Source organism: Ursus arctos, unplaced genomic scaffold (assembly GCF_023065955.2).
Source record: "Ursus arctos isolate Adak ecotype North America unplaced genomic scaffold, UrsArc2.0 scaffold_30, whole genome shotgun sequence".
NCBI classification, from domain to species: domain Eukaryota; kingdom Metazoa; phylum Chordata; class Mammalia; order Carnivora; family Ursidae; genus Ursus; species Ursus arctos.
This window is the reverse complement of record NW_026622986.1, coordinates 12,102,697-12,127,393: the sequence shown is the minus strand read 5'-3', so window position 1 is coordinate 12,127,393 and position 24,697 is coordinate 12,102,697. Positions and strand designations below refer to the sequence as shown.

General features: G+C 43.6%; 1 protein-coding gene across 1 annotated transcript; it reads left to right on the top strand.

Moving 5' to 3' along the window:
* Positions 1-23,729: 23,729 nt before the first annotated feature.
* LOC113241314 (non-histone chromosomal protein HMG-17-like) lies at positions 23,730-24,002 on the top strand. The gene has a single exon (XM_044392182.3). It carries the CDS (start codon positions 23,730-23,732, stop codon positions 24,000-24,002), a length of 273 nt encoding a protein of 90 aa, XP_044248117.1.
* Positions 24,003-24,697: the final 695 nt, after the last annotated feature.

Sequence of the window (24,697 nt, the reverse complement as noted above, 5' to 3'; positions counted from 1 at the left end):
AAGAGAGTGCGCTGTCCTTGCTGCCAACTGCCTTTGGCCAGAGGGGCAAAGGTGTTTTGGGGAGCCCCCATTCTGCAACTTCCTTTGAAGATTTGTGGGGTGAATTACACCCTGACACTGTTTTCTGTCCCCCACAGAGTTCACGTTGGCTTTATAGTGACCTCCCTGGATGACAGGAGCAATCACTGTGGTGTGAGCAGGTTGATTTAATTGCTGCCTGACAGACCACACCCAAACTTAGTGGCATAAATCAACAACAATATATAGCTTCTCACGATTTTTCAGGTTGACTAAGTAGCTCTTCTGTTTCACAGGACGTTGGCTGGAGCCTGGGATAACTGGAAGGTCCCAAATGTCCGACTCCCTTTCATTCCCGTCAGACCTCACGCGTGGGAACTCAAAAGCTGTAACTAGAGGAGCTTATAACGTTTTTGGGGGGGTTGGTGATGAAGGGGATGGTAGGACCCAGAGATTACAGGGAATACTATTTCTTTTCAAAGATTTTATTTATTTATTTGTACAGAGAGAGAGGAAGAGAGCACAAGGAGGGGGAGCATAGGCAGAGGGAGAAGCCAGCTCCCCACTGAGCAGGGAGCCCGATGCAGGACTCGATCCCAGGACCCTGGGATTATGACGTAAACTGAAGGCAGACGCTTAACCAACTGAGCTGCTCAAGCGTCCCGGGAATACCATTTTAAAGAAATTAGTCAATATCTCAAACTAAGGAAATCTTATTCATGCTTACTTTAACACTGCAAGGACTTTGCACAATATCTTGTTTTGTTGAGGGGCAGAGTTTTGGAACTCGATGCAAGTTTCCAATCTGTGTTTCTGTAATTACATCTGTCATTTTAACTTATCACGATGTGACTAGAGGGTTTTCACTTAAATAATTAATTCTGAAATCTGCTAATGCAGGTTAAACGAAACACATTTTAAAAATAACGTAGATCATATTCTTATTAAGGCATTTTGTGTATCTAGTAGGCAGAATGAAGATCTCCCCCGTCTCAAAACAAAAGTCCATGTCCTAATCCCCAGAACTTGTGAATTTGTCACCTCACATGGCAGAATGGGCTGTGCAGATGTGATTAAGGTTAAGGACCTTGTGATGGGGAGATTATTCTGGATTAACCTGGATGGGCCCAGTGTAACTTAATGAGTCCTCAGAAGAGGAGAACCTTTCCCAGCTGTGATCAGAGAAAAAGGCATGGTCACAGAAAATGGGGTCAGAGAGAGGCTACATTTCTGGCTTTCCAGGTGGAGGAAGGGGCCACAGTCCACGGAATGCAGGAAGCCTCTGGAAGCTGGAAAAGACAAGGAAACAGATTCATTCATAGAGCCTCTGACACGTTGATTTTAACCCAACGAGCCTGGTATCAGACGGCCTGCAGGACTGTTAGAGAATACATTTCTGTTCTTTAAAGCCACCAAGTTTGTGCAAACTTCTATCAGTTTATTATTGTTAATAGTGATTATTTCTGTGGGGTGGCTTTTATTTCAAACCTTTTTTTTTTGGTACTTTGAAGCACTGCGGAGAATTTTTAAGAGGAGTGTGCACAATTTTTTCAAACCATTGAGGGAGATTATGATCAGGGAGAGGAAGAAAGAAAGAAGAAAAAGGGGAGGCAAAAGAAGAGAAGAGGGAAATAGAAGATTCTGGGACATGTTTCCGTTCAGATTTCATAACCTGCTGGGCACCGAGCAGCCAAACAAATCCAGCCTCAGAGTGGCCGAACGCGGGTGGGTGGGGGGCTCTTCCACGGTCCATCCATGTGCCTGTGTTTGCAGCCGCCACACGATCCCTCAGACTCTGCCCCACTCAAGGGGAAGCTTGGCATGGGGGAGTTTCTGTGTTTTTGGCTTAAAAATGTCCGCACTGAGTTGAAAAAAATTTGGTGTGATGGTATGAGTCTTCGCTCAGTAACCTCTGATGTGTGTTTTCTGGAGCTCTTCATGTCCCTTATATCACAATTTCCCTCCCTGACTTATTTCTTTTGTGCCGCCCCCCAGTTTTATTGAGAAATAATTGACATACGTCACTGTATATGTTTAAGACATAAAGCATGACGGTTTGGTTTACATATATTGTGAAATGACTACCACAATAGGTTCAGCCGGGGCATCTGGGTGGCTCGGTTGGTGAAGTGTCTGACTCTTGATTTCAGGTCAGGTCATGATCTCAGGGTTGTGGGGTCGAGCCCCGCTTTGGCTCCGTGCTAGGTGTGGAGCCTGATTGGGATTCTCTCTCTCCCTCTCTTTCTGTCCCTCTCCACCCCCCAACATGCTCTCTCTCTCTCTCTCAACAAAACAAAACAAAACTTAAAAAACAATAGGTTCAGCCAACATCCATCATTTCATATAGACAATAAAAGCAAGAAAAAAGAAAAAAATATTCTCCTTGTGACGAGAACTCTTAGGATTTACCCTCCTCACAACTTCCCTGTATCTCACCAAGCAGTGTGAGCTACAGTCTTCGTGTTGCATGTTATGTATCTTATAACTGGAAGCCCGTCCCTTTTGGTTTCTGATATGGAGGAAAATGCTTTGTGGCTTTTGCGTGACTTCTCCTAAGCAGGGGGATCTCGCCACCGGCTTCTTGGCATTCATCTGCATTCTCTCCAGAGAAACCTCAGGGAAGCCTTTTAAACACTTCTTGTCACATCTCTCTGTGGCTCAGAGCCTCCTGTGGCTTTTCCGTTTTGCTCAGAATAAAACTCAAAGTCCGTCCTGCTGCTTACAAAGCCGGTCCTTACGAAGCTGGTCCCTACCCTCTCCTTGATTCTATGTCCATTACCCTCCTCCCTGCCTCCGCTCCTCCAACCCCCCGCCCCCCCCCCCCGCCGCGCCTCCCCCATGCCCCTCCCTCCCTTGAAGACCACGCCCACTTCAAGGCCTCCACACCTGGTTTCATCACTACGGCAATGTTCTTGCTCCTCGTGACTTCACGTGTCTCCTAAATGCCCATTTTCAGAAAGACTTCCGATTAGTCTGCATGGCCCTCCCAACTGTCACGTGCTCTCTCCTGTAACTTGACTTTTCTTTAAAGAACTTGGTTCCCACTGTAAATCTATCAGTTTATCCATGTATTTGTTTATTAATTGTCTCTATCCACTAGAACGTAAGCTCCATGAGATCACGGACTTCCGTTTTTTTTTTTTTTTTAACTCCTGTATCTATGAATGACAATAAAATTTAATAATAACCCAGTTAAAGAGATCAATGTATTCTTCAGTGTCTATAGAAAATAGCGTTTCTAAACACAGGGACCAGAGGATGCCTGCTTTAGAATAACTTAAGGGTCCTATTCAGAATGTGTATTTCCAGGCAGAGTCACTGAGTCTGAAAGCCCAGGGCAGGGCTGTGACATCTGCATTTATAGCAAACTCCTCAAATGATACTCTGACCAAAGCTTGGAATCCACTGGTTTGCTCCATCCTATGAAAGAATGGATGTAACAGAGAGTGGGTACAACGCAAATGATTGAGCTCCTTTTACGAGTTGACTGCCTCTTTTTGAGGGAGAGAAAATATACAACATAACGTTAAAAAAAAATCACTAGAACCAAATAATATCATGCCAACTGAATGCATCCTTCGTTACTGATACTATGATTATGGTCAGCCCTTTAAAAATATTTCAGGAGGTTCCAAGTCCCCTGGGCTTACACAACCAGTGTTATAATTGAGGAATAAGGCCCCCGATCATTTCCCAGACTCTCAAATGTAGATGATTTAAGACGCATCCATGGCAGCAGAAACCACTCTCGTTCTGAGTCAATAGCACTAAAACTAATGGCAACTTCCTTTCCTTCGGAGAAGAATTCAGTCTCTTCAGGTCTCTCCTATTTAACTTGATGTGGGATTTTATCTTTCAGACATGGAAGCCTTTGGAAGTCATTGCACAGGCCTAACAAAACACAGCCCACACTCTCGAGTGGAGCCTGGTGGGAGGGAACTCTCCTTAGAGGGGTCTGGGATGTAGGCCTGATCAGGTTTTCAAGTCCCCCACGTTTGTGGGTAATGAATAATTATTTCTTCCCTCTTCATTCAAAATATTGACTGAGACTGTATCAGGTTATGATTACAACAATAAGCATTATCATCATGACTGCTAACTTTTGTGAGCATTTACCATGTGTCTGGTTCGGTTCTAGACCCTCATCCATGTGAACTCATGGCATCAACACGGCAACCCGCCGAGGCAGGCAGAGTTATTATTATCCCCAGTTTATTTATTCTTAACAAGTTTTTAAAATTTATTTGAGAGAGAGTAGGAGCTAGAGAGAAAAAGCCCACGCAAAGGGAGAGGGAGAGAGAAAAGCAGACTCCTCACTGAGCAGAGAGCCCCACATGGGGTTCGATCCTACAACCCTGGGATCATGACCTGAGCGGAAGGCAGACGCTTAACCGAATGAGCCACCCAGGTGCCCCTTATTGTCCCCAGTTTATAGATGAAGGAAACAAAGCACAGAGAGCTACTACATAGATGCTGAGGGAATACAATTAAAGAAGGCACTTACGTAATAGAAAAAAACCCCCATAAATTCCATAGAAGATAATTTCAGGTTACGATGGGGACGGGGGTGTAAAGGTTTGTAGCAGGGGAACTGCAACAGGGACGAGCATCTGAGGTTGACATTAAATATCTGAAAGGAATCACAGACTCCAAGACGGTGTCTGGGAAAGAATGAGCAAGGGAGATGGGAGGGCGAAGGCCTTCCTGGCGGAAAAACCCTCAACATTTTAGCCACGCGAGGAATGGCATCTGGGCCCACGTGTGGGAGGCACGTATGCTTCATCATGGCTCAGGGTTTCTAGGGTGTCCCACTTTGCTGGACTCGAGGCCTCGCCCTGAACCCTGAATTCATCTCTTCACCAGGCAGCCCCACTGGTGGCTTCTAATGCGGGGTCGCCAGGGCGCTGACCACCACGCACGGGCTTACGATCTTCGTAAAAGTTTTTTAAAGCATGCAACCAATTACGGCAACCAAGTCCCAGGATGAACCCCATCAGGACTTAAGAATCTTGATGTAGGAGCGTTTTCATCGTCTGGTCCGTGAGTGGCCCTTGCTGGTCACTGCCCTCTCCCAGAGGCACTCTGGATAACATCAGGGAAAGCTCTGACGTCTTCTCCGGGCACCTCTCTTGGGCCCAAAGCCGCAGCAATAAAGGGCACAGTAGGGACACCCACCCTCTGCTCAGCCCGGGAGCGGGGGCCGGGCATGTGCTCCGCGTGCTGGGGACGGACAGGCCTTGCTGCGTGCGGCAGGGCTGCTGTCCAAACGCCGTCCACTCTGGCACTATTTTCATCCACCTTCAAGATGAAGAACCCTTTTCTTGCTGCTGCTTTTCTCTCTTCATTTCATCTTGCATTTGAATCAAAGCAACGCCGGATCTTACGGGAACCAGCTCAAGGTGCTGTGGTGTCCTTTGTGTCCTGGATAGAAATTCACCTGGGGCTGATTTAAATAATCTTCCATGTTAGACCCTCACAGAAGAATATCAGGAATATCGAGTGTGAGGAGGAATTTTGTCCTTTTATCATAAAGAACATCTTCTTTAACTTTGTGAGGAAGACTTTTGCCCGGAACTAAAATAATAGGGTTCTACACCGGATGAAGCAAAGATGGAGTTGGGGGGTTGGGGGTGGGGCTACGGGGTGGAAAAATGTATGCATGGGGAAAGGAAAAGGGTTGAATAAAATATTATGGATAAAGTCGGGCCCCCTTCTTAAGGCTGAGGGAAGAAAGACTTTTGCAAGTCTGCGTTTACTTGAGTCGGGTGCCAAGATCTTGGACGCGCAGGAAAGGGGTCTTTGTGGGGTGTTTTCCACCTCCTTAACCCTGTTCACGCATGGCCATTCTCCCGGGGATAATTTCTTCTGCAGTCTATCAAAGTCAGAGAGGAACTATGTAGAGTCTGGAGAGAAAACCTGGTTACCATAACATTTCAGCTGCTTCATTTAAATGACTTTCATCCCCTCCTCCCACAATTCCGGTCCCACAGGGCATTTGCCCAACTACACAGCGTATGGTTCCTAATCCTTCTTATCCCCCACGTAGGTTGTAGGCATGTGGATGGAAATATGGTTTTTCTTGGAGAACAAAATAAGGGTGTGTGCACATGCAAAAATCCAGTTCAACCGTGTGTAGACAAAGTCACTCCAAGTTCTCTTGATTAAAAGAGTGGCTCTCAGTTATGAAAGCCCAAGTTCAGAGACCGGGTCATAGCTAGGGAAAGGACTGCCTCTAGGAGGCGCTCAAAACCGGAGTATGGTGGAGGGTAAGCCTGGGACACAGCCCAGGACGTTCCCGGGGAGGGTGCGGTGACCTTCCAGCTGTCGATGCGGGCGCCCCAGGAACATCCGCATGGATCCTTCTCCATTTTCGTGCTCTTGGTTGTCTGGTGTGTTTTTGCTTCAACAGCTGGCGCCCGCGTCTGCCTCTTTGTCTTCAGTGCTGACTTGGGGCCAGTGCGGACCTGACGTGTGGGCAGCCCTGACCTGATGACCGTGGGTGCAGGAGTGTAAGTAATAGGACAGTGTGACGTGGGGACTATACCCTCCTGTGGGACTGGACCAAACTTACCTGCCTGGGGGTTTTGCTTGATAACTCACGTTTGCCTAGCTTAATGCCACTTGCATTCTTTCTTTCTTTCTTTTTTAAGAAGATTTTATGTTTAGGTAATCTCTCCACCTAACGTGGGGCTCGAACTCAGAGCCCCGGGATCACGAGTCACATGCTCTGCCAGCTGAGCCAGCCAGGCGCCCCCCACTTGCCTTCTTGTCCCACCTCTCCACTCACTTACCAGTTCTTCCTGGGAGCACATTCTAAAAATCACTTTCATATACATTTCGGTCTCAGAGTCGGCCTGGTGCCGCGGAGGCCAGCCCGAGCCGGCAGGCATCACAGAGCATTCGGCAGGCTGACCCAGGGAGGGTGGGTGAGCCCGGTTATCACAGCGCTGTGCTATTAGCCATTCAGATGGTTCCGTTTCCTCTCCTGCCCCTGTGCTTCCATCATCACCAAAACATCTTCCAACCATAACTCGCCTTCCCATGTGCCTTTTCTATAAAGACTTGTAAGAACATTTCAGGTTCATTTGACAATCTTATTTCTCACTGTATGTTTGGAGTTTGGGATTATAGATCAGTCTCCCCAGTGTCACTAATGAAAGTCTGTCCCCAAGAGTGAGACCGCTCCTGGGAAATGGACAAATGGTATTTCAATTCCTGCGAGGCTGGGACATTTGGAACCAACCGCATAAGTGTCACCTCGAGAGGCCTTGTTTTGGAAGCCACTTGGCCTATCTTGGCACCTTCTCTATCAGGCTCCCTTTTAACTTCCAGAAGCTTCAACACTTCGATCTTCTGACTGGGCAGAGTTGGGGACATAAATTTTAAATGTTTCCCTCACCTCCTGGAAAGGAACCTCTTCCCTTTATTCCTCTGAGAGGCAGACAGATTCTTTGGTTAGACTCTTTAGAGAGAGATCCAGATTTGGACTTAAGTCCCATGACTTGCACAATTCATAACTCCCTCACTTACGTTCTGTGCGGTTTATCATGTGGACATTAAGGGGAGAAATAAAACGGTATTCTTGTCGATGCATCAAAGATACGGAGTGAAAATCTGAACACAAAATCGAGCCTTTTTTCTCTGTCTCCACCACAACAGGCAGAATCACAACCTCCTCTTTTGCTTCTGTGAGTTCAGATTTATATACAGGAGAGATTTTTGGGGGGGTGGGGTGCTGAGTGGCTCAGTCAGTTGATCTGCGACTCTTGACTTCTGCTTAGGTCATGGTCTCAGGGTTGTGAGATCGAGCCCCATGTCAGGCTCTGTGTTGAGCATAGAGCCTGCTCCCCTCCAGCCCCCACTCACACGCGCTCTCTCTCTCTCTTTCTCTCTCTCTCTCTCTCTCTCTCGGAAAAAAAGGAGTTTTGTTTTGTTTTGTTTTTTTCCAAAAAGAAGAAAGCTTGAATTTTGATTAATGAGCTTACTCTAAGATCTTGAGTGATTGATTACAAAGATTAAAAAGTGTTTGTATGGGGCGCCTGGGTGGCACAGCGGTTAAGCGTCTGCCTTCGGCTCAGGGCGTGATCCCGGCATTATGGGATCGAGCCCCACATCAGGCTCCTCTGCTATGAGCCTGCTTCTTCCTCTCCCACTCCCCCTGCTTGTGTTCCCTCTCTCGCTGGCTGTCTCTATCTCTGTCGAATAAATAAATAAAATCTTTATTAAAAAAAAAGCGTTTGTAGGTAGAATCGCACGCTGTGAGCACAAACAACCACATGAATGTTTTCCCAAATCGACTTCGCTTCATAAGCATCTTACTTGAGTGGAGGGTAATACAATCGTCATTTTGTTTCTCTGTTTCTGGAAAGAAGTTCCATAGTCGGGTGCAGCATTCAATTCCCTACCCCTTCCCCTATACACCTTTTACAAACTGGAGCTCGGTGTGGGCGCGGCCCCTGGATTATAAACGGTTAAGTATGGGTCTAGAGAGAAGCACAGAAGGAGGGAAGGCTGAGCCTTTTTGCCACCCTTCCTGGTCGCTGAGCTGGTTCGCAGGCCGCGCGCTTCCCTGCAGTTCTGGGATGCGGCCACCGAGGGGCGCTGCTGCATTGAGTTCCGCCACGCGGGGAACCAAAACTGAAAGTTGCCAAAATCACCGACGATGAGATCACTTCCTCTGTGTGTCTTTCCATATCGCGGGATGTTTTTCAATTAAAACTCCAGACACAGACAATCATCATTCATGGCCTGCCTCCTTCAGAGCTCGGTTGGAGGCCAGGGCAGGCAGGAGCAAGGCTCTTTATTTTGAGGAGCTGCCTGTGCTGTGGAACTAGAAGCCAGGAATAGTCCTGCAGAAATAAGAGAATGGGGACTTAGCAGATGCTCTTAGCCGTTTTTCTCTATAAATCTCTCTGTCCACTTCCCACTCTCTTCCATGCCACTGAAGGCCATTAGCGCTCTATTTTTGTCTGCGCGGAGGCTCTGGGCCTGGCCCACCCTGTTTCTCCCCCCGGCAGACTATCTCGTGAGGGCAGCACTCCTGGGCTCAGGGTTTGACATCATGAGTTATTTTTATCCCAGTAGATTGCAATATCATAACAACAGAGATCTTGTGCCAAAGAATGGCCCCAAAGCTGACAAAGAGGGGAAGTTATCTCAAAGGTAAACTCCCTGATGTCAAGATGCCCCTTAAGGTTCAGTATTTAAACTCACAAAAATAGACACATCTTGAGTGTGGGCTGGAAAAACAAGGTGATGTATTCCCCAGCTTCATCACCACCGGAAGAAATCCTTATGAAAAGGCTGTCCTACATCTAGGTGAGGTCGATGGCCTCCTGGCCATGATTAGAATTGGGGTCCAAGAGAGAGGCCCCCATCACCCCAGATCTACCCAAAGGTATCTTCTTTGCTCTAATTAAAATTCTACTCTACTTAAAATTCTTTTGTTGTGAATCCCATTGGGGTAAATTCAGGGGGTGGGAGCTGTGTAATGCCCGCAGCTGTAGCCACACCTAAGTGTGATCTCTGACTGCAAGACCCTGGGGTGTGATGCAGGGAAAGGAAACAGAGCTCCAGACGATGAAAAATTGAGTAGCCAGTGAGAGGCCATGCAACCCCTGGGACTGTGGAGAGGGTTGGCGGTCAGAGGGGAATTATCTGGGGTCTGAGGGGCGCCAAAGGCAAACCACAGACAGCAGAGCTTAGCCTGAAGTTGGACCATGCAAAGTGGGCATTTTTCTTGGCCAGAATTGGTCGAACATCAGCCCTAGAGCCCAGCAATCTTGAATACAATGGGAGGGGCCAGTGCTGGGGAGCAGCCCCGCTCTGTTGCCCACTGCCTGCCCTTGGCTTCTGAGCCGGTCTGTCGCCCCTCCGCAGCCTGTTCATATCACTGTCCCCCGCCCTAGACTCAGTGGGTTTGGTGTCAAATATCCTTAACTGCTCTTCTTTTTTAACACGCTCAACAGATAACATCTCCATGGAAGACACCCCATTAAGAAGTGTGGCCACAGTGCTGGTTGTGGCATATGTCCTGACCCACTCTCTCCTTGTTCCCCCTCTCATGTTCCCAATGATGAGATGACCCGTGATGTGCAGAGAGGCCATTTAAGAACTCCTGGTCTATAGGGTCAGGAATGCAAGAGAATCTACAGAAACACAATTGTATCAGGAACATTTATCAACCCCTCGACTGCAGACCAAAAACCCCCAAAAAGACAAAAATACCAAAACACCTGCCATATAAAGTATAATTGAATTAGGGTTAATTTGAGAGTATCTAAAAGAGGGAATCATGACATTTACTGTCTCGCATGGAGATTGGCTAAAATAGGTGGTTGTAGATAAGGAACACTCCAGAAAAGAGCCAACTCCTGTGTAGGACACTGTAACCCTGAGTCAAATGCTAGCTTTGCGAGAAGCATCCTTGCAAGACGCCATGACAGGTGGCGCGGTTGTTGGGAGGCTGTGAATTGTACTTTTGGCAACTCACTCAAAGTGCAGCCTTTCTGCGCGGGCTGAACTGGGTGCTGTAACTTCCTGAAGGGATAGGAAATAAAGGATCCATCTTCTGTCTCTCAACATTATCTCCTATTAGCGAGAAAGCAGGATAGAGCATGCAGTGATGCTGCCGAGTAGATCTCTGTGGAAGGAAGGGCACCTCGTGAGCACACCCCCCCGGGGGGGGGGGGGAGAAAAATGCCCGCAGGCACAGAAGCTCACATAAGACCAACCTGACAGATCCAAGATGCTTTCACTCTTCCATGTTCAAGTTTTAGGGAATTTCCATAAAATCATCTAGCAGAATTTGAGAATTTTTCAGCGAATAGTGTGGACTAGACACGAACTACCCAAATCCAATCCCATTCATATTTTTTTCATGTTTATTCCACTCTGCTTTCCATTTACTGGTGAGTATTTGCAACCATAATAGTCCTGCTAAACACATCTGTAAACACTCCTGGGATTCAGTTTCGGTTCTTCAGCTCCAGAAAGCCTTCCTTTCAACTATGACAAAGTGGTCGTACCTCTCAGTGTTTTCACCATTATTACAACATATTGAGCATGTGAAGTATACAGGTCTGGCCTCTCATTCCCCTATCTCAAGGTAAACAGATCTGTGAGGCATGAATAGAAGATAGCAAGGATGTTATTTATAAAACCTATCTCAGGGTGATGCCAACAGCGGTACCAACTATATTTTAAAATAACTTCATCTTGGGAATAAGTGTAGAGGCTCCCACAGAGACTATTTTGAAGAAAAAATACATTTGCACAGTTAAGCTGTGTGGTCTGTGCATTCCTATAAATCAATTTCATTTTTCTAAATTCACCCACTTCTGGACCGTGATAGGCATAGATCACTTCTGGAAAATGAACATCTTCCATTTGAAAGACCTTAAATTTCCCATTCAACTTCTCTTTGCAGAAGTTTCTCAAGAAAGTAGCTCAGCACATGTGATTTTTTTAGCCCAGGGTTTTAGAGATATTACATTTATGAGGGCGGTAAATGCAAGCATCACATCCAAAGAGTTTCGGAGCTGGCTTTGGATCAGGCAGCCTTGGATTGGAGTAGGGCCACTCACCAGCACTGGCAGGCCCAACCTGCATTCAGGATTACGTGGCTCCAGAGCCGAATTTCGACCATTTCTGGTTTCCGGCAATTTCATAGGATTCAACTCAATTTCAAGCTCTACTGCCTTAGGATTGTGCCTGTACTTATAGCCACAAACCAATATTTAATTTTCATAGGCAGGTCACTGTAGTTGGTATAGGACCATAGAGCAGCAGCTACATAACCATTTATAAGGTCAGGAGTACGCACATGCTTTTGCCTTCTTGGTAAATGTCAGAAAGTACAAATACCAGAGCTCAGAGCCAAAGATCTGAGATGCTCTCTAGAGGTCCGAGCATTGTGGGTCCATGATACTTTCTCTACCGTAAGACCCTAAAAGAATTATTGTCTCTGACTCCTCCCCCGACACAATGTGAAAGCGAAGGCTGACGTTTATTTGACAATGAGCATCTATTAGGGATGAGGTCATTAGGGTGACTCTGATATAATTGCAGAGAGTTAGACACAGCACAGTAAATGCCTTTCAAAAGCCCTGGTCTGCAAAAATTCTATTCGGCCTGCAGTAGGCACCAATCACACCAATGTTTATCTGTTGTCTGTTTAACTCTTCTGTACCCCACATATTTTCCTTTGTTGAGTCATCTCCCAAAGCTAAGAGGAAACCAACTTCTGCCCACAGAAAATATATTCAGATCTCTCATTAAGCAGCTTAATTATAAAAGCATCTTAAGGACAAACCAAAAGGGAAAGTCGATTGCAATTGGGCCCAGGTTGAGTAACTGGTTTTCATTTTATTTTATGCTCCAAGGAAGCAACGGAATCTAAAAAATAGATCTTTTTGATTGATACTGCGCTGCCCTACTCTACTTTCAGTAAGGTGGTCATTTTTCCCCCAACTTAAAAAGATGATTGCTTACTTTCATTGTTGAGCCCTACGCATGTGCATTTAGTAGTTTGACAGAAGGACTCTCAAATCTTAAAACTTATTTGCATGGTCTCCAAACTTTTAAACTGAGCCGGCAACATCCTTTAATATATCAAGGCATAATACATACTTGGGGTGAAATAATCAGTAATGAGAGCAGAAGTAATTCATATTTCAAGTAGCTTCTGATAAGTGCACTTTTGGGGGCCTCTTTTTTGTTAGATTGTATGGAGACTGCTTTTACTGGAGATGTAGTGGGCAGAGAAATTGTATAAAAACCAAGGCAAATGGTGACTCTGCCATTTTCTCATTCTTCACTTTTGCTGAAATTGTTGGCATTATCATTGATACAGAACTACTTAGCACAAATCTTTTTATGTCAGTTGTTCATTGGATAAGGATGCATCTATTTTAAAACTAAGAAATGTAAACCACAAAATTATTTCATCCAGTGTGAAAATTAATGGCCTTGCATCCCAGTGCACGGAAAGCAAGCCATCAGAGAGGGCCCACCATCAGCTCTTACCTAGTGGACTCCCAATCCCCTTGATAAGGGATTCCTTGAGCCCCCTATGTGGCACCCAAACCATATAAGACCAATGAAGTCCTCAATATCAACTAGTATGTTATTTTTCTTTTTTCTTTTTAACAAATATTTATAATTTTTTAAAATAAAATAATAATTATTAATTTTTTTTAAAGAAACTCTTGTGTTGGGGGGCTGATTTTCATTGGATCTCGGTGGGGGAGATGCTGTGCTATGCACGGAACCACCTTCAGAAGCAGGTTCTTCCAGGAATATTTTAGCACCAGGTTCCCCACACATGCTCCTTGACCTCCGTGAGGGGTGAGTGGGCGGTCCCCCTTCGGGCCAGCCCCATTTCCCAGGAGGAGCGGCTCTCTACTCTGGACCCTGGTCCTGGAGCACCAGTGGCTGGTGGGGGTGGGGATCGGCCGTCCCAAGCCAACTGAAGCTCTGGATGAAATTTTCCAAGTGTTTGAAAGTAAGTCCAGCAACCTGTATTGAATAATAATACGTATTGAGTGGGTGTTGTTTGACAGACACTTTCTTAAAACTTCATATATATGTATACATATATGTATATATGTGTATATATATATACACACACACAGGCTAAATAACTTGCTAAATAACACTTTCTTAAAACTTCATATATATATATATTTATACACACACACACACACACACACACACACACACACAGAGGCTAAATAACTTGCCCCAGGCTATGTGGTAATAACTGGTACAATTAGGATTCAAAACCAGAACTGGAATTCAACATGCTCCCAGACACTATGATATACTAGGTCTCTGGATGATTCTTACATAGACATTAGGGTTAGAATCATTGATTTATAGGATTTTCTGAACATCTTGAAATTGAATATATATGAAGATCATACCTGGCTTGCTATTTCTGGGTCCGATGATTTGTAAGATCAACAAGAAATTAATTTTTATTAATAATTAACATCTGAATATAGATTAATAAACTGTATGTCCCAGGAAAATAGAAAACCAAATGTGCCAAAATATACACAGTATTTGGTAATTTCCTCAATTAATTCCCATGTAATGTCAATACGTGTGGTTAAAATTGCAGTTTTGTTTTTTTCCCTCATGTGGTCTCTTAACAAAAAAGAGGCCGCATAGATTCCCATGTGTCACTTCCTAGCAAGAGTAATCGAGAACACATGTTTCTAGAGCAATGTTCCTGGATCGCAGCATCAGAGAAAAAGCAGCAGCTCCACTTGAGAGGTTCTGGGCAGGTGGGGTCTATGTCTGGTCTTCTCTGCTATACCTGTGAGGTGGGAGTCTACAGGACAATAGAACCTCCTAGCGCTGCTCAAAGACAAAGTGCCCCATCAAATCAGGGGCAGCAGTGAAGGCACAGGGCCGTTGTCCTCAGGTTCCCCATGCAGCCAGGCACTCCGGTTGGGTCTCACCTGAAGGCAACTGGAGGCGGGTGTATGAGTGTTCCATAGTCACTGATGTCGCTGCTTTGATGTAAAAAGTCCGGGTCGGTAGCCCAAAGGTGCCGCAGCATCACTAAGGGAGTGTGTTAAAAACACAAACCTTTTGGAGCCCCATTTCAGAGATTCTGGTCAATGGGGTCCAGGATTCATCATTTCATGGATTCCAGGAGATTCCAGCGCAGGTGCTCTGATCACCACCCTTTGAGAAAGAAAGTTGGAGAAAAGAGCTGTTTGTCACTAGGATGGGTGTAAGGGGAACAGAAGATAACAGCTTTAATGATGAGAAATATCAATTACAGAGAGCAGCACAGAGATGGGCCTCAAACCCTGGAGGGAGAGAGGAGCCAAGGCTGAGGAGAATGATGAGCGTGGAGGGCAGGCAGACGGATGAGGCTAATTTACAAAGATCGTTCCTCTGCTGCCTCTTTCTTCAGCTGAGAATCACCGAGGAGAATAAGGACAAAAGAGCCATTGGCTATCACCCTGGCCTGGATGACTTTGATGGCCACAGAAGGTGACCACGCTGTTTCAATATACTTGAGGCTGTAACTCTGAGGCCATGTTTTGATCACCATGCAGGGCCACTCAGAGCCTGCTCTTGGGAATTGGAATGAACAACGGGAGTGGGGTACTGGTTTGTAGCACTAAGAAGGTGGGTGCCCTCCAGTTCCTGCAGGAGGATGTGATTGGGTTGCTTGAATAATATGATGGGCTGGCGGGGACTAGCAGGGAAAGTGCCTGGGCCTCTTGATAAGGAGGGTTGTCTGGCTAGTGAGCCTTAACCACAGGAGCAGAGCATGGAGGAGAACCTGCAATTAGGCCATTTGAGGCTCTTCCAGTCTGATGTCAAGGCAGTACGTAATATGTGTGATATTGTGGTTTATAATAAGAAATATATATTTGGTCTTCATCCTGTTTCTGGCATAGAGCTCTTAAAGTCCTTGGAATATGCTAAGTGTTGAGAGTGATTTAAAGGTGTCTTTTGTTATGTTGATAAGGTGACTCTTGGAAAGTCCCTAAATCACTGAAGGATGGAGACTGGTTGCCAGGGGAACCAACCAGGTAATTAGAGGGTTGGAACTTTTAGTCCCACCTCCCTGACCTCTGGGGAGGACAGTGGGGCTGAAGATTGAGTTTAATCACCAATGGTTGATTTAATCAATTGCGCCTATGTAATGGTGCCTCCCTTAAAATGCTAAAGTACTGGGCTCAGAGAGCTTCCAGGTTGGTGAGCACACAGAGATTTGGGGAGATCGGTGCCCTCAGAAAGACCATCTGCTTTCCCCATACCTTGCTCTATGCATTTCTTCCATCTGGCTGTCCCTGAGTTACATCCTTTTATAATAAACTGGTAATCTAGAAGTAAAATATTTCCCTAAGTTCTGTGAGCTGCTCTAGCAAATTAAGCAAACCCAATAAGGGTGGGAGTGTCGTGGGAACTTCTGATCTATTGCACCTGGGTCACAAACACCGGTGACAACCTGTGCTTTTGATTGACATCTGAAGGGGAGGGGCAGTCTTGGGGGACTGAGCCCTTAGTTTGTGGAATTTGACATTATCTCCAGGAAGATGTTGTCAGAGTTGAACTGGATTCAACAGCAGCTGGTGTTGGAGGAATTTCCTTGGTGGTGGTTGGGGGGCACACACATGGGAATTGGTGTCACAAACATAATATTAATCTTAGGCTTCACCGTAGGCTGGTTGTCTATTTGTTTACGTTCTAAGCACAAGACGTGGTGGAGAGATGGGATGGCTGCCTATCCATTCAGTTGAGAATCCTGATTAGGCGCCTTGGTTTTTTACAAAATGTCCTCTTATCAGACGGGATCACGTTTAAAGGCCATATTCTCACACACACACCTGCACTCCAGGGGAAAGTAACCTTGGCCTGTCAGCAGTTAAGCTCTTCATCAAAAGTCTCCAAAGAGGGGGGGCTCCCCGGTGGCGCAGTTGGTTAAGCATCCATCTCTTGGTTTCAGCTCAGGTCATGATCTCAGGGTCTTGAGATCAAGTCCCGAGTAGGGCTCCATGCTCAGTGGAGTCTGCTTGAGAATCTCTCTCCTTCTCCTACTGTCCTTCCCCACTGCTCTCTCTCTCTAGAATAAATACATAAATCTTAAAAAAAAAAAATCTAGGGATCCAATATGCATTTAAAATTGAAAAATAGGATAGAACTACTGGAATTTCCCCTTAGATAAAGCTGGAATTAAGAGTACAGACTGAAACCACACTGTTTTAACATCCTGCAAACTTTATTTTGGCAATGAGCCCCCTAGTTGACTTTCAGGGATACTAGAAGCAAGAGCCCCACACACAATTCTGCAGCATTTATGGAAGGAAGTGATTAAGAATGTCATCCACTTCTTCACTCAGTGTTCTCTATTTTCAGTTTCATGCAAGAAATTTATTTCAAGCTTAAGTGTAAGGGCAAGATTTCCTTTTGCTGATAAGCTGGCATAACTTTTCCAAATGCTCTAAATATCTGGGTGTCCGTTCCAATCTTTATCTGACTCTTTCTCTTTTATCCAGAGTTCCTCCAGCTCAATGGCTTATAGTTTTCTATTGACTTTAATTCTATTTCTATTTAATTTCTAGAAATATTTCTGTTCTATTTAAACTATTATTTATATTATTTTATGTTGCTTCAAATCTCTCCCTCTTTTTAAAGATTTTATTTATTCATTTGAGAGAAAGAGAGGGCAGCGGCAGAGGGAGAGGGAGAAGCAGATTCCCCGCTGAGCTGGGAGCCTGACTCAGACTCCGATGCAGGACTCGATCCCAGGACCCCGAGATCATGACCCGAGCAGAAGGCAGATGCTTAGCCGACTGAGCCACCCAGGCGCCACGTTGCTTCAAATCTGTTGTGAATTAGGTAGGTAGGTATGCAGATAGATAGGGAGATGACAGATAGATAGACAGGAATAGATAGATAACAGATCATTTTTTAAAATTAAGGAAATGGGTTTCTTTCCCTTATCATTTGGTTCATTCCTGAAACCTTCCCTGTGAAGGAAACCCCTGGCTGTGCACCTTTAGTTGCCTGTGGTGCTATCCTGTTCCTATTTGCAGTGTTTCTCTGTCTCTTGACTTTATTTACATGCATACTATTGTTACTACCGCTCAGGGTTTGAATGACTGCTCCATTATCTTAATCTTTGGTTCAGTGCTGGCCAGGAGCAAGAGCTTCCATCCTTAGGTTATGGAAGTGAAACCATCTCATAAACAAGAAAGCACTGTGCGAATTTCTTCACCATGGACGCTTGCAGTAGTGTTCAACAGTTGTACCTAAACTCAAATGGCAAGCCTTGGTGTCACAACGGAATAGCAGAGTTGCCCCCTTGTTGATGATGTCCCATGACCATGGCGTGTATCCTCCAAAGATTGCACTTTGAGTTGAAGGCTTTGAGCAGCAGCCCCTCCAAATGGCAGCTTTAATTGGTACGAACTGTGTGATAGCTCTCCCTTCTCCCTAGGGGTTAATTTATTGGTAATGTCACACATTCTGTTTGGGACGTGTGAAGGGAGATAGACATTAATTTTGAAATTTTAAAAATCTTACTGATTGACTCCTGCATGATAATTCTCAAGTAGAACATATTCACTCAGGCATTCATCCAAACACACGTTTTATCGGTCATCATATCTCTGGGGCTGGATCAGAAATACTAACGATTAAATGAACGAGTAAATTACTTTTGAGCTAGAGCCCCATGTGAGACCTGTCTTTACTTTACTTTTTTGGATTCTGACTGAATGGACAACTCCAGTTTGTTGCGTGTTTTTATGTTGTTTTCTTTAATGCTGCTGCTATGAGGTTAAACCAGGGTGGGTTTACACCAGCTGGGTTTACAACCATTTAATGAATAAAATGTTTTACAAGCCAATTGAACACCAAATCCTCGGTAGTTCAGAAATATGTATTTAAAGATAGTAAGCAGATCCTCTAATGGAGACAAAGTCCAGATAATTAATGTCTACAGTTCTTATGAGGATTACACAGGCTAAAGGATGTAAAGCACACAAAACACTTTCTGGTACATGTGAAAATATAATAAATGATGGTGTGGCAGGCTGTCTCAGCCGAGCACAAACTGAGAGTCAGTTTGTTTTTTGGGAAACAAGTGGATTTTGAGCAAAGGTACTGCTGTTGGGTCCTACTGCAGATTTCTATGGTGGAATATTTGCTAAGTTGCATATTAAAATCAAACCAAGGGCCATACATTGGAAATCAGTGACCATGCCAAGATAGTCAGTGGACTGCAAGGATTTCAGAAGTGGACCACAGTTAAAAAAAAAAAAATGCTTAAAAACACAAGCACACAAGGGAGGTGGCAACCCTGGTTTTGGAGAAAACCATAAAAAACAGAACCTTTCTCCAGGGAGAAAGCAGTTCAATAAAGGAAATAAATGATGGACAAGTAAACAACTGGCTGCACTAAAGAATTAATGTAAGAGGTTCCAGGCTGGAAAGTTGTGGAGGTCAGTAATGCATGAGTTCTGTTAAGTGAAATTCCAAATTCATGGACCCTCCGTGGAATTCTTCCTTGGCTTCAAGTGTCCTGACTTGTGAGTATAAGAAAAAGAGAACAGCTCTCTGCGTATGTTATTTTAGACCTTGTATATCTTCACATGTGCTAAACGGCACAGTCGAGGTGCAAATTCAAAGAAATGAATTTTGCCTTAGTCAAAGAAATAGCCTTCATTGCAGTGTCTTTCAGGCAACTGTCTTCTGTTTTGATCTTTCCTTGACCCAAATTCATAAATTCATTGAGTTTTAGAGTTTTATCTAACCTGAAAGATAAGCTAGTCTGATGTCCCCATTTGGTTAAGAGCAATGATTTTTGTGCAAAGCAGATTTGGATTAAAACCTCTCCTCCAGTGCTCAGAAGCTTTGGACAATTTACTTAAGTTCTTTTAGCCTTGATTGTAAAATGAAATATAAAAATGAACGCACAGTGCTTGGTGCAGGAATTTCTCACAAGTGATAGTTGTGAATGGTATTATTTTTAGGCCCAGGCAGCCTAAGTGACTAGTTAAAGGCCACACAGCTCATTGTGGAATTCAGGTTAGCAAGGAGATTCCCAGGCAGCTGTTCTTACCATTACATAATATACGTTTGTGTATCCCCCCAAACAATCTTCCATTTCTCAGAAAAAGTAATCTTTCTTCTGATTGCAATGCTGCCCGAAATGTTCTTTCAGAGTTTAGTTGATGACTGCTATTTAGGGAACACCGGACATGTACTTCAAGGAATGAGCTGCTTCTCCAGAAAGGAAACGTGTACTTCTTATTGGTTCCGTGACATAAGTAGACGACAAACACATTGGGTTGCCATGTGGGGGAACAGAATAAAATGTAGACCGGTATCTCTTAAATATACATTTGTTATTGCTGAACATTCCACAGAAAGGAGAACAGTGACAGAGGGAACAAGAGAGAACAACATGAATACACACACACACACACACACACACACACACACACACACGTTATATCCCTAATTTACTGGGCTCCAACTACGTGCTCAGGCACTGTATTAGATGTTTATAAATGTTACCTTATTTAATCTTTATCATAAATCTGAAAGCTGGATATTGTTACACTTATTAACAAATTGAGGCTCAGAGAAGTTAAGTAACTCACCCGAAGTTACAAAGCTTGGAGATGACAAAACCGAGATTTGAACAAGTCTATCTGTCTCACAGACCTACAGGAATGATGAATGAATAACATTGCATTTCTCTATTGTCTATCTTAAAGGATCACTGCATGGAAATTAGACTGGAGAAATCTCATTAGTAGACCCAATAAACACGTGACTTCACATAAAGGAGCAATGATGAAAATCACCAAACACAAGTCCGATTTACCAACCTTTACCTGGGCAAAAAGTTTGTGAAATGGACCCTCCCATTTTGAGCACCCCTTCTTACTCATCTGATTAACAGAGTTGACTGCTATGCCAGATATGAACATGAAGTTGAGTTCTGAGAAGGGAGAATTAAATGAAGATACTACTAACTGTTCACCAAAACCCATTTTCCCCTTCTTATGTGTTGAGACAGCTATACCATGGCTATCTGGCTATGCTACATGTTCTAACCTGCCTTGTGGTTAAGTATGGCCATATGATTAAGTTCTCACCACCAAAGTGTGAGTTTTGGACTTAAGCCAAAACTTGTGCTCACCTCCATTATATTCTCTCTCCTACACCTGGCTGTTCTAGAACAGAAAGTGGGAGAAATCCAGCTCTGAAAGGATGGTGCTACAGTGACCTGAAAAATACCCAGGAAGGAGCTGCCCTGCTCACTCTGGTCCATTTACCTTGAAACTGTCAGCGCAGAGAGAAATTTCCATCTACTCTAAGGCACTGTATGTGCTATAGTCTCTTTTCCAGGAGTTGTTTAGCTTTATCATAATTTCAACAGGGATGAAATCATTGGGTGAAATTTCCTGGGGGAATAGACTTGAGTCAGACCTCAAAATATTTATTAAAGATTAATCACATGAAAAGAAAAAAAGGCAAAAACACAGGGAAAAGACCCTTCTTTATAATTGTCTTCTAGTGATTAGACCCACCCCTGCCCATTATAAATTGGAACAATAAAATCTATCCATGGTGAGAGTGTCACTTTATAACAGAATAGAATTTATGAAAAGTAAAAAGCAGACTCTCCAAGTGTCTAGACCTGGTTTCTCTGCTCACATTTTCAGGAATTTTTCATAGAAAAGGAAGGGGGTTGCTGTGGTTCTATTTGGGATTATATAAAACTGTAGGATAAAACCAACTTTAGTTCTCTGGTACAACTGAAAAAAGTATAAGCAATTATAACTTTACTCTATCGGCTGTATCCTTATGTAACTCTTTACATTTTACCTTTTAAAAGGAATGTTTTGCACAAGCCATGATGGAGTCATGGGCACCAGACTCACTGTCCTGCCATAAACTAGAAAACTGTTTTGAGACATTAGACAAAGAGCAAAGTAGAAGTGAAATCCTTGCGAGAAAAGAAACAAAGAAAGTGACCCTTACGGTGAGCCTGGCTTTCTGCCTGGAGGCATTTTCTGAGCAGGAGAAACTTGAACAGATCATGCCTGGTTTCACTGAGGGAAGACACAGAGGAGACAGAGATCAGAGTCTACACGGGTTGAGGTGACTGAGATTTGAGTGGGACGAAGAGATCCAGATCCATGCACAGAGGTCACCTTAGTGCTATAGGATACCAAATTGCACATGCAAAGGGGAAAATTATATGAGGCCAAGAGAAAGAAGGGCATGGGATTTGTGTGCTAGCCATTTCCACAGTTCACAGGGGCTGTGGGATATTCAGCTTTCTGTCAGTCCCAGAGGAGTGAACACCTGGAGTTTCCTGAAAGGTCATAGGGTAGCAGTAGGGTGAAACTGTAAGTTTCCTAAAGTAAAGGCAACACTAGCCTTGCCCAAATATGTATTTAAAACAAGCTTTAAAAAAATTAAACCGATCCTTGAGTAGTTGTAATACATTTGAGAACAAAGTTCAATCCTCCTTAAAGACAACAAAATCTGGTACTCACTATCATGCTAAGCACAAAGCACAGCTTCCAATAAAAAAATTACTAGGCATATGAAGAAAAACAATAAAATGTCATTCACACTTTGGAGAAAAATATATTAAAGATCGAGAAAACACATGATCAAATTAGCAAAGACTCTTAAATATTTACTAGACACGTTCTAAAGGATTTAAGAGAAAATATAACCATGAGGTAAGATGTGGAAAATATATCTTAAAGGAACCTAATGGAACTTACAGAGTTAAAAATGCAATATTTAAATGACATTTTTGCTGAATGCAGCAAATAGTAGATATTAAGAGCTACAAAAGAAAACAGCATTGAACTTGAGTGCATGTTATCCAAATGGAGACAACGAAAAGAAAAAAAGATTAAGACTTTGAATGACCTGTGAGATGGTATCAAGCAGTCAAACATGTGCCACTTCATTCCCATAAAAATGAAGGCTAGAAAAAACATTTTTAAAAACTATAGCTCAGAGGTGCCTGCGTGGCTCAGCTGGTTAAGCAACCAGTTTGGCTCAGGTCATGATCTCAGGGTCCTGGGATGGAGCCCCTGGCGGGCTCTGCACTCTGCAGGGAGTCTGCTTGAGGATTCTCTCTCTCTCTCCCTCCCTCTCAAACAAATAAGTGAATCTTTAAAACAACAACAACAAAAAAAAACTATAGCTCAAAAATATGCAAATTTGGATATTTTGGCAAAGTCATAGGGTTCAAGGTCAACATAAAAAGATCAGTTATACTTATCTACTAAAATCACAATTGGAAAATAACATATTATAAAATCACACCACTTAATGTCATCTAAAAACCTGAACTACTTAGGAATAAATTTAACAAAATATGTGCAAGAGCTGTACTCTAAAACATAAAAAATGAGAGAAATTAAAGATGATATAAATAAATACAGAGATGTAGCATGTTAAAGGACTGGAAAATCAAAATGTGAAGGTATCAATTCTTGTGCTAATTAATCAATCAATTATTATGTCTAGAGTTAACAATACTGAATTGTCCACTTAAAATTTTGTGAAGAGGGTAGATCTCATGTTAAGAACTCTTAGCACAACAAAAGAAAGTAAAGTAAAATAATAAAATAAAATAAAATAATAAAATAAAATAAAATGATGTCAACTGTATCCAAATTGTTCTATAAATGGAATGCTAAGCTAATCAAAATCTCAACAGGATTTTTTGGTAGAAATTGGCAAGTTGATTCTAAAATTTATATGGAATCCAATGCTTAGGACATAGAAGAGTCAAAATAATTTTAAGGGGGGGAGAAAGTACCAAGTTGCAGAGCTTATAACTATCTGATTTCAAGACTTTCTAGTAAGTAATCCAGAAAATGTAGTATTTTCATACAGATAGACATACAGATCAATGGACTAGAGCCCAGGTATAGACTGCACACGTATTGTCAAATGATTGTTTATAAAGATGCCAAGTTAATCCATTAGAATAGTCTTTCCAACAAATAGGCCTTGAGTATCTGAATAGACATAGATTAAATAAAAAGAACCTCAGGACTTGTTTCTCATGTCATATGCAAAAGTTTACTCAAGATGGAGGACAGATCAGAAGAGGTGAGACTGACCCCTGGACTGGCCAAAGCCTGCACGCTGCATGCCCCCAACCCAGAGCCCGTGTCCCACCACCCATGCCCAAGAGAAAGGTTGAAGGGGACGCTAAAGGAGACAAAGCCAAGGCGAAGGATGAGCCACAGAGAAGATCTGCAAAGTTATCTGCTAAACCTGCTCCTCTGAAGCCAGAGCCCAAGCCTACAAAGGCCCCTGCCAAGAAGGGAGAGAAGGTACCCAAAGGGAAAAAGGGGAAAGCTGATGCTAGCAAGGATGGGAATAACCCTGCAGAAAATGGAGATGCCCAAGGAGACCAGGTGCAGAAAGCTGAAGGTGCTGGACAGGCCAAGTGAAGTGTGTGCATTTTAGGTAACTGTGTACTTCTGGTGACTGTACAGTTTGAAATCCTATTTTTTACAAGTTTTATAAAAATGCAGAATTTTGTTTTACTTTTTTTAAAGCTATGTGGTTAGCACACAGAACACTTCATCGTTGTATTGGGGGAAGGGCATGAGTCACGAACAGAATATCTCTGAAGGTAGATTGTTACGGAGGGAAAACACCTCTCCCTGCTAGTTTTGAGTAACTCCCTTTTGGTTCCCAGGAGTCAGGATTCCTTGATGTTGACCCATATTAGCCACGTTGGCACAAACGCCTTGTGATGTGGAAAAACTAAAGTTCATTTTTTATGCTTCTTCTCCCTCTCTGCTTTCAACATAGACTTGACTCACTTAAGCCCAGAGACTTGTTGGAACCTGACCCCAAGACATGGTTCCAGTATGTCAAGCCATCTGGACTCTACAGTGTCACCATGGAGATGGCATCCCTCAAAAGAGTTCCTTTTTTAGCTTGTGGATCTTCAGATGGATATGTCTTCCATTTTAATTTCACTTCCTGGAAGTCAGGGTCAGGTTGTGAAAACCCGTTGAACAACATGCTAAGTGTGAAATGTCAGCCCTCACCCTAACCTTTCCCTGTTCAGAGCATCGCATGAAGAGTTCACTGGGTTTTATAGTGGCTTTCTGATTTTGGTAATCCATTCAAGGGA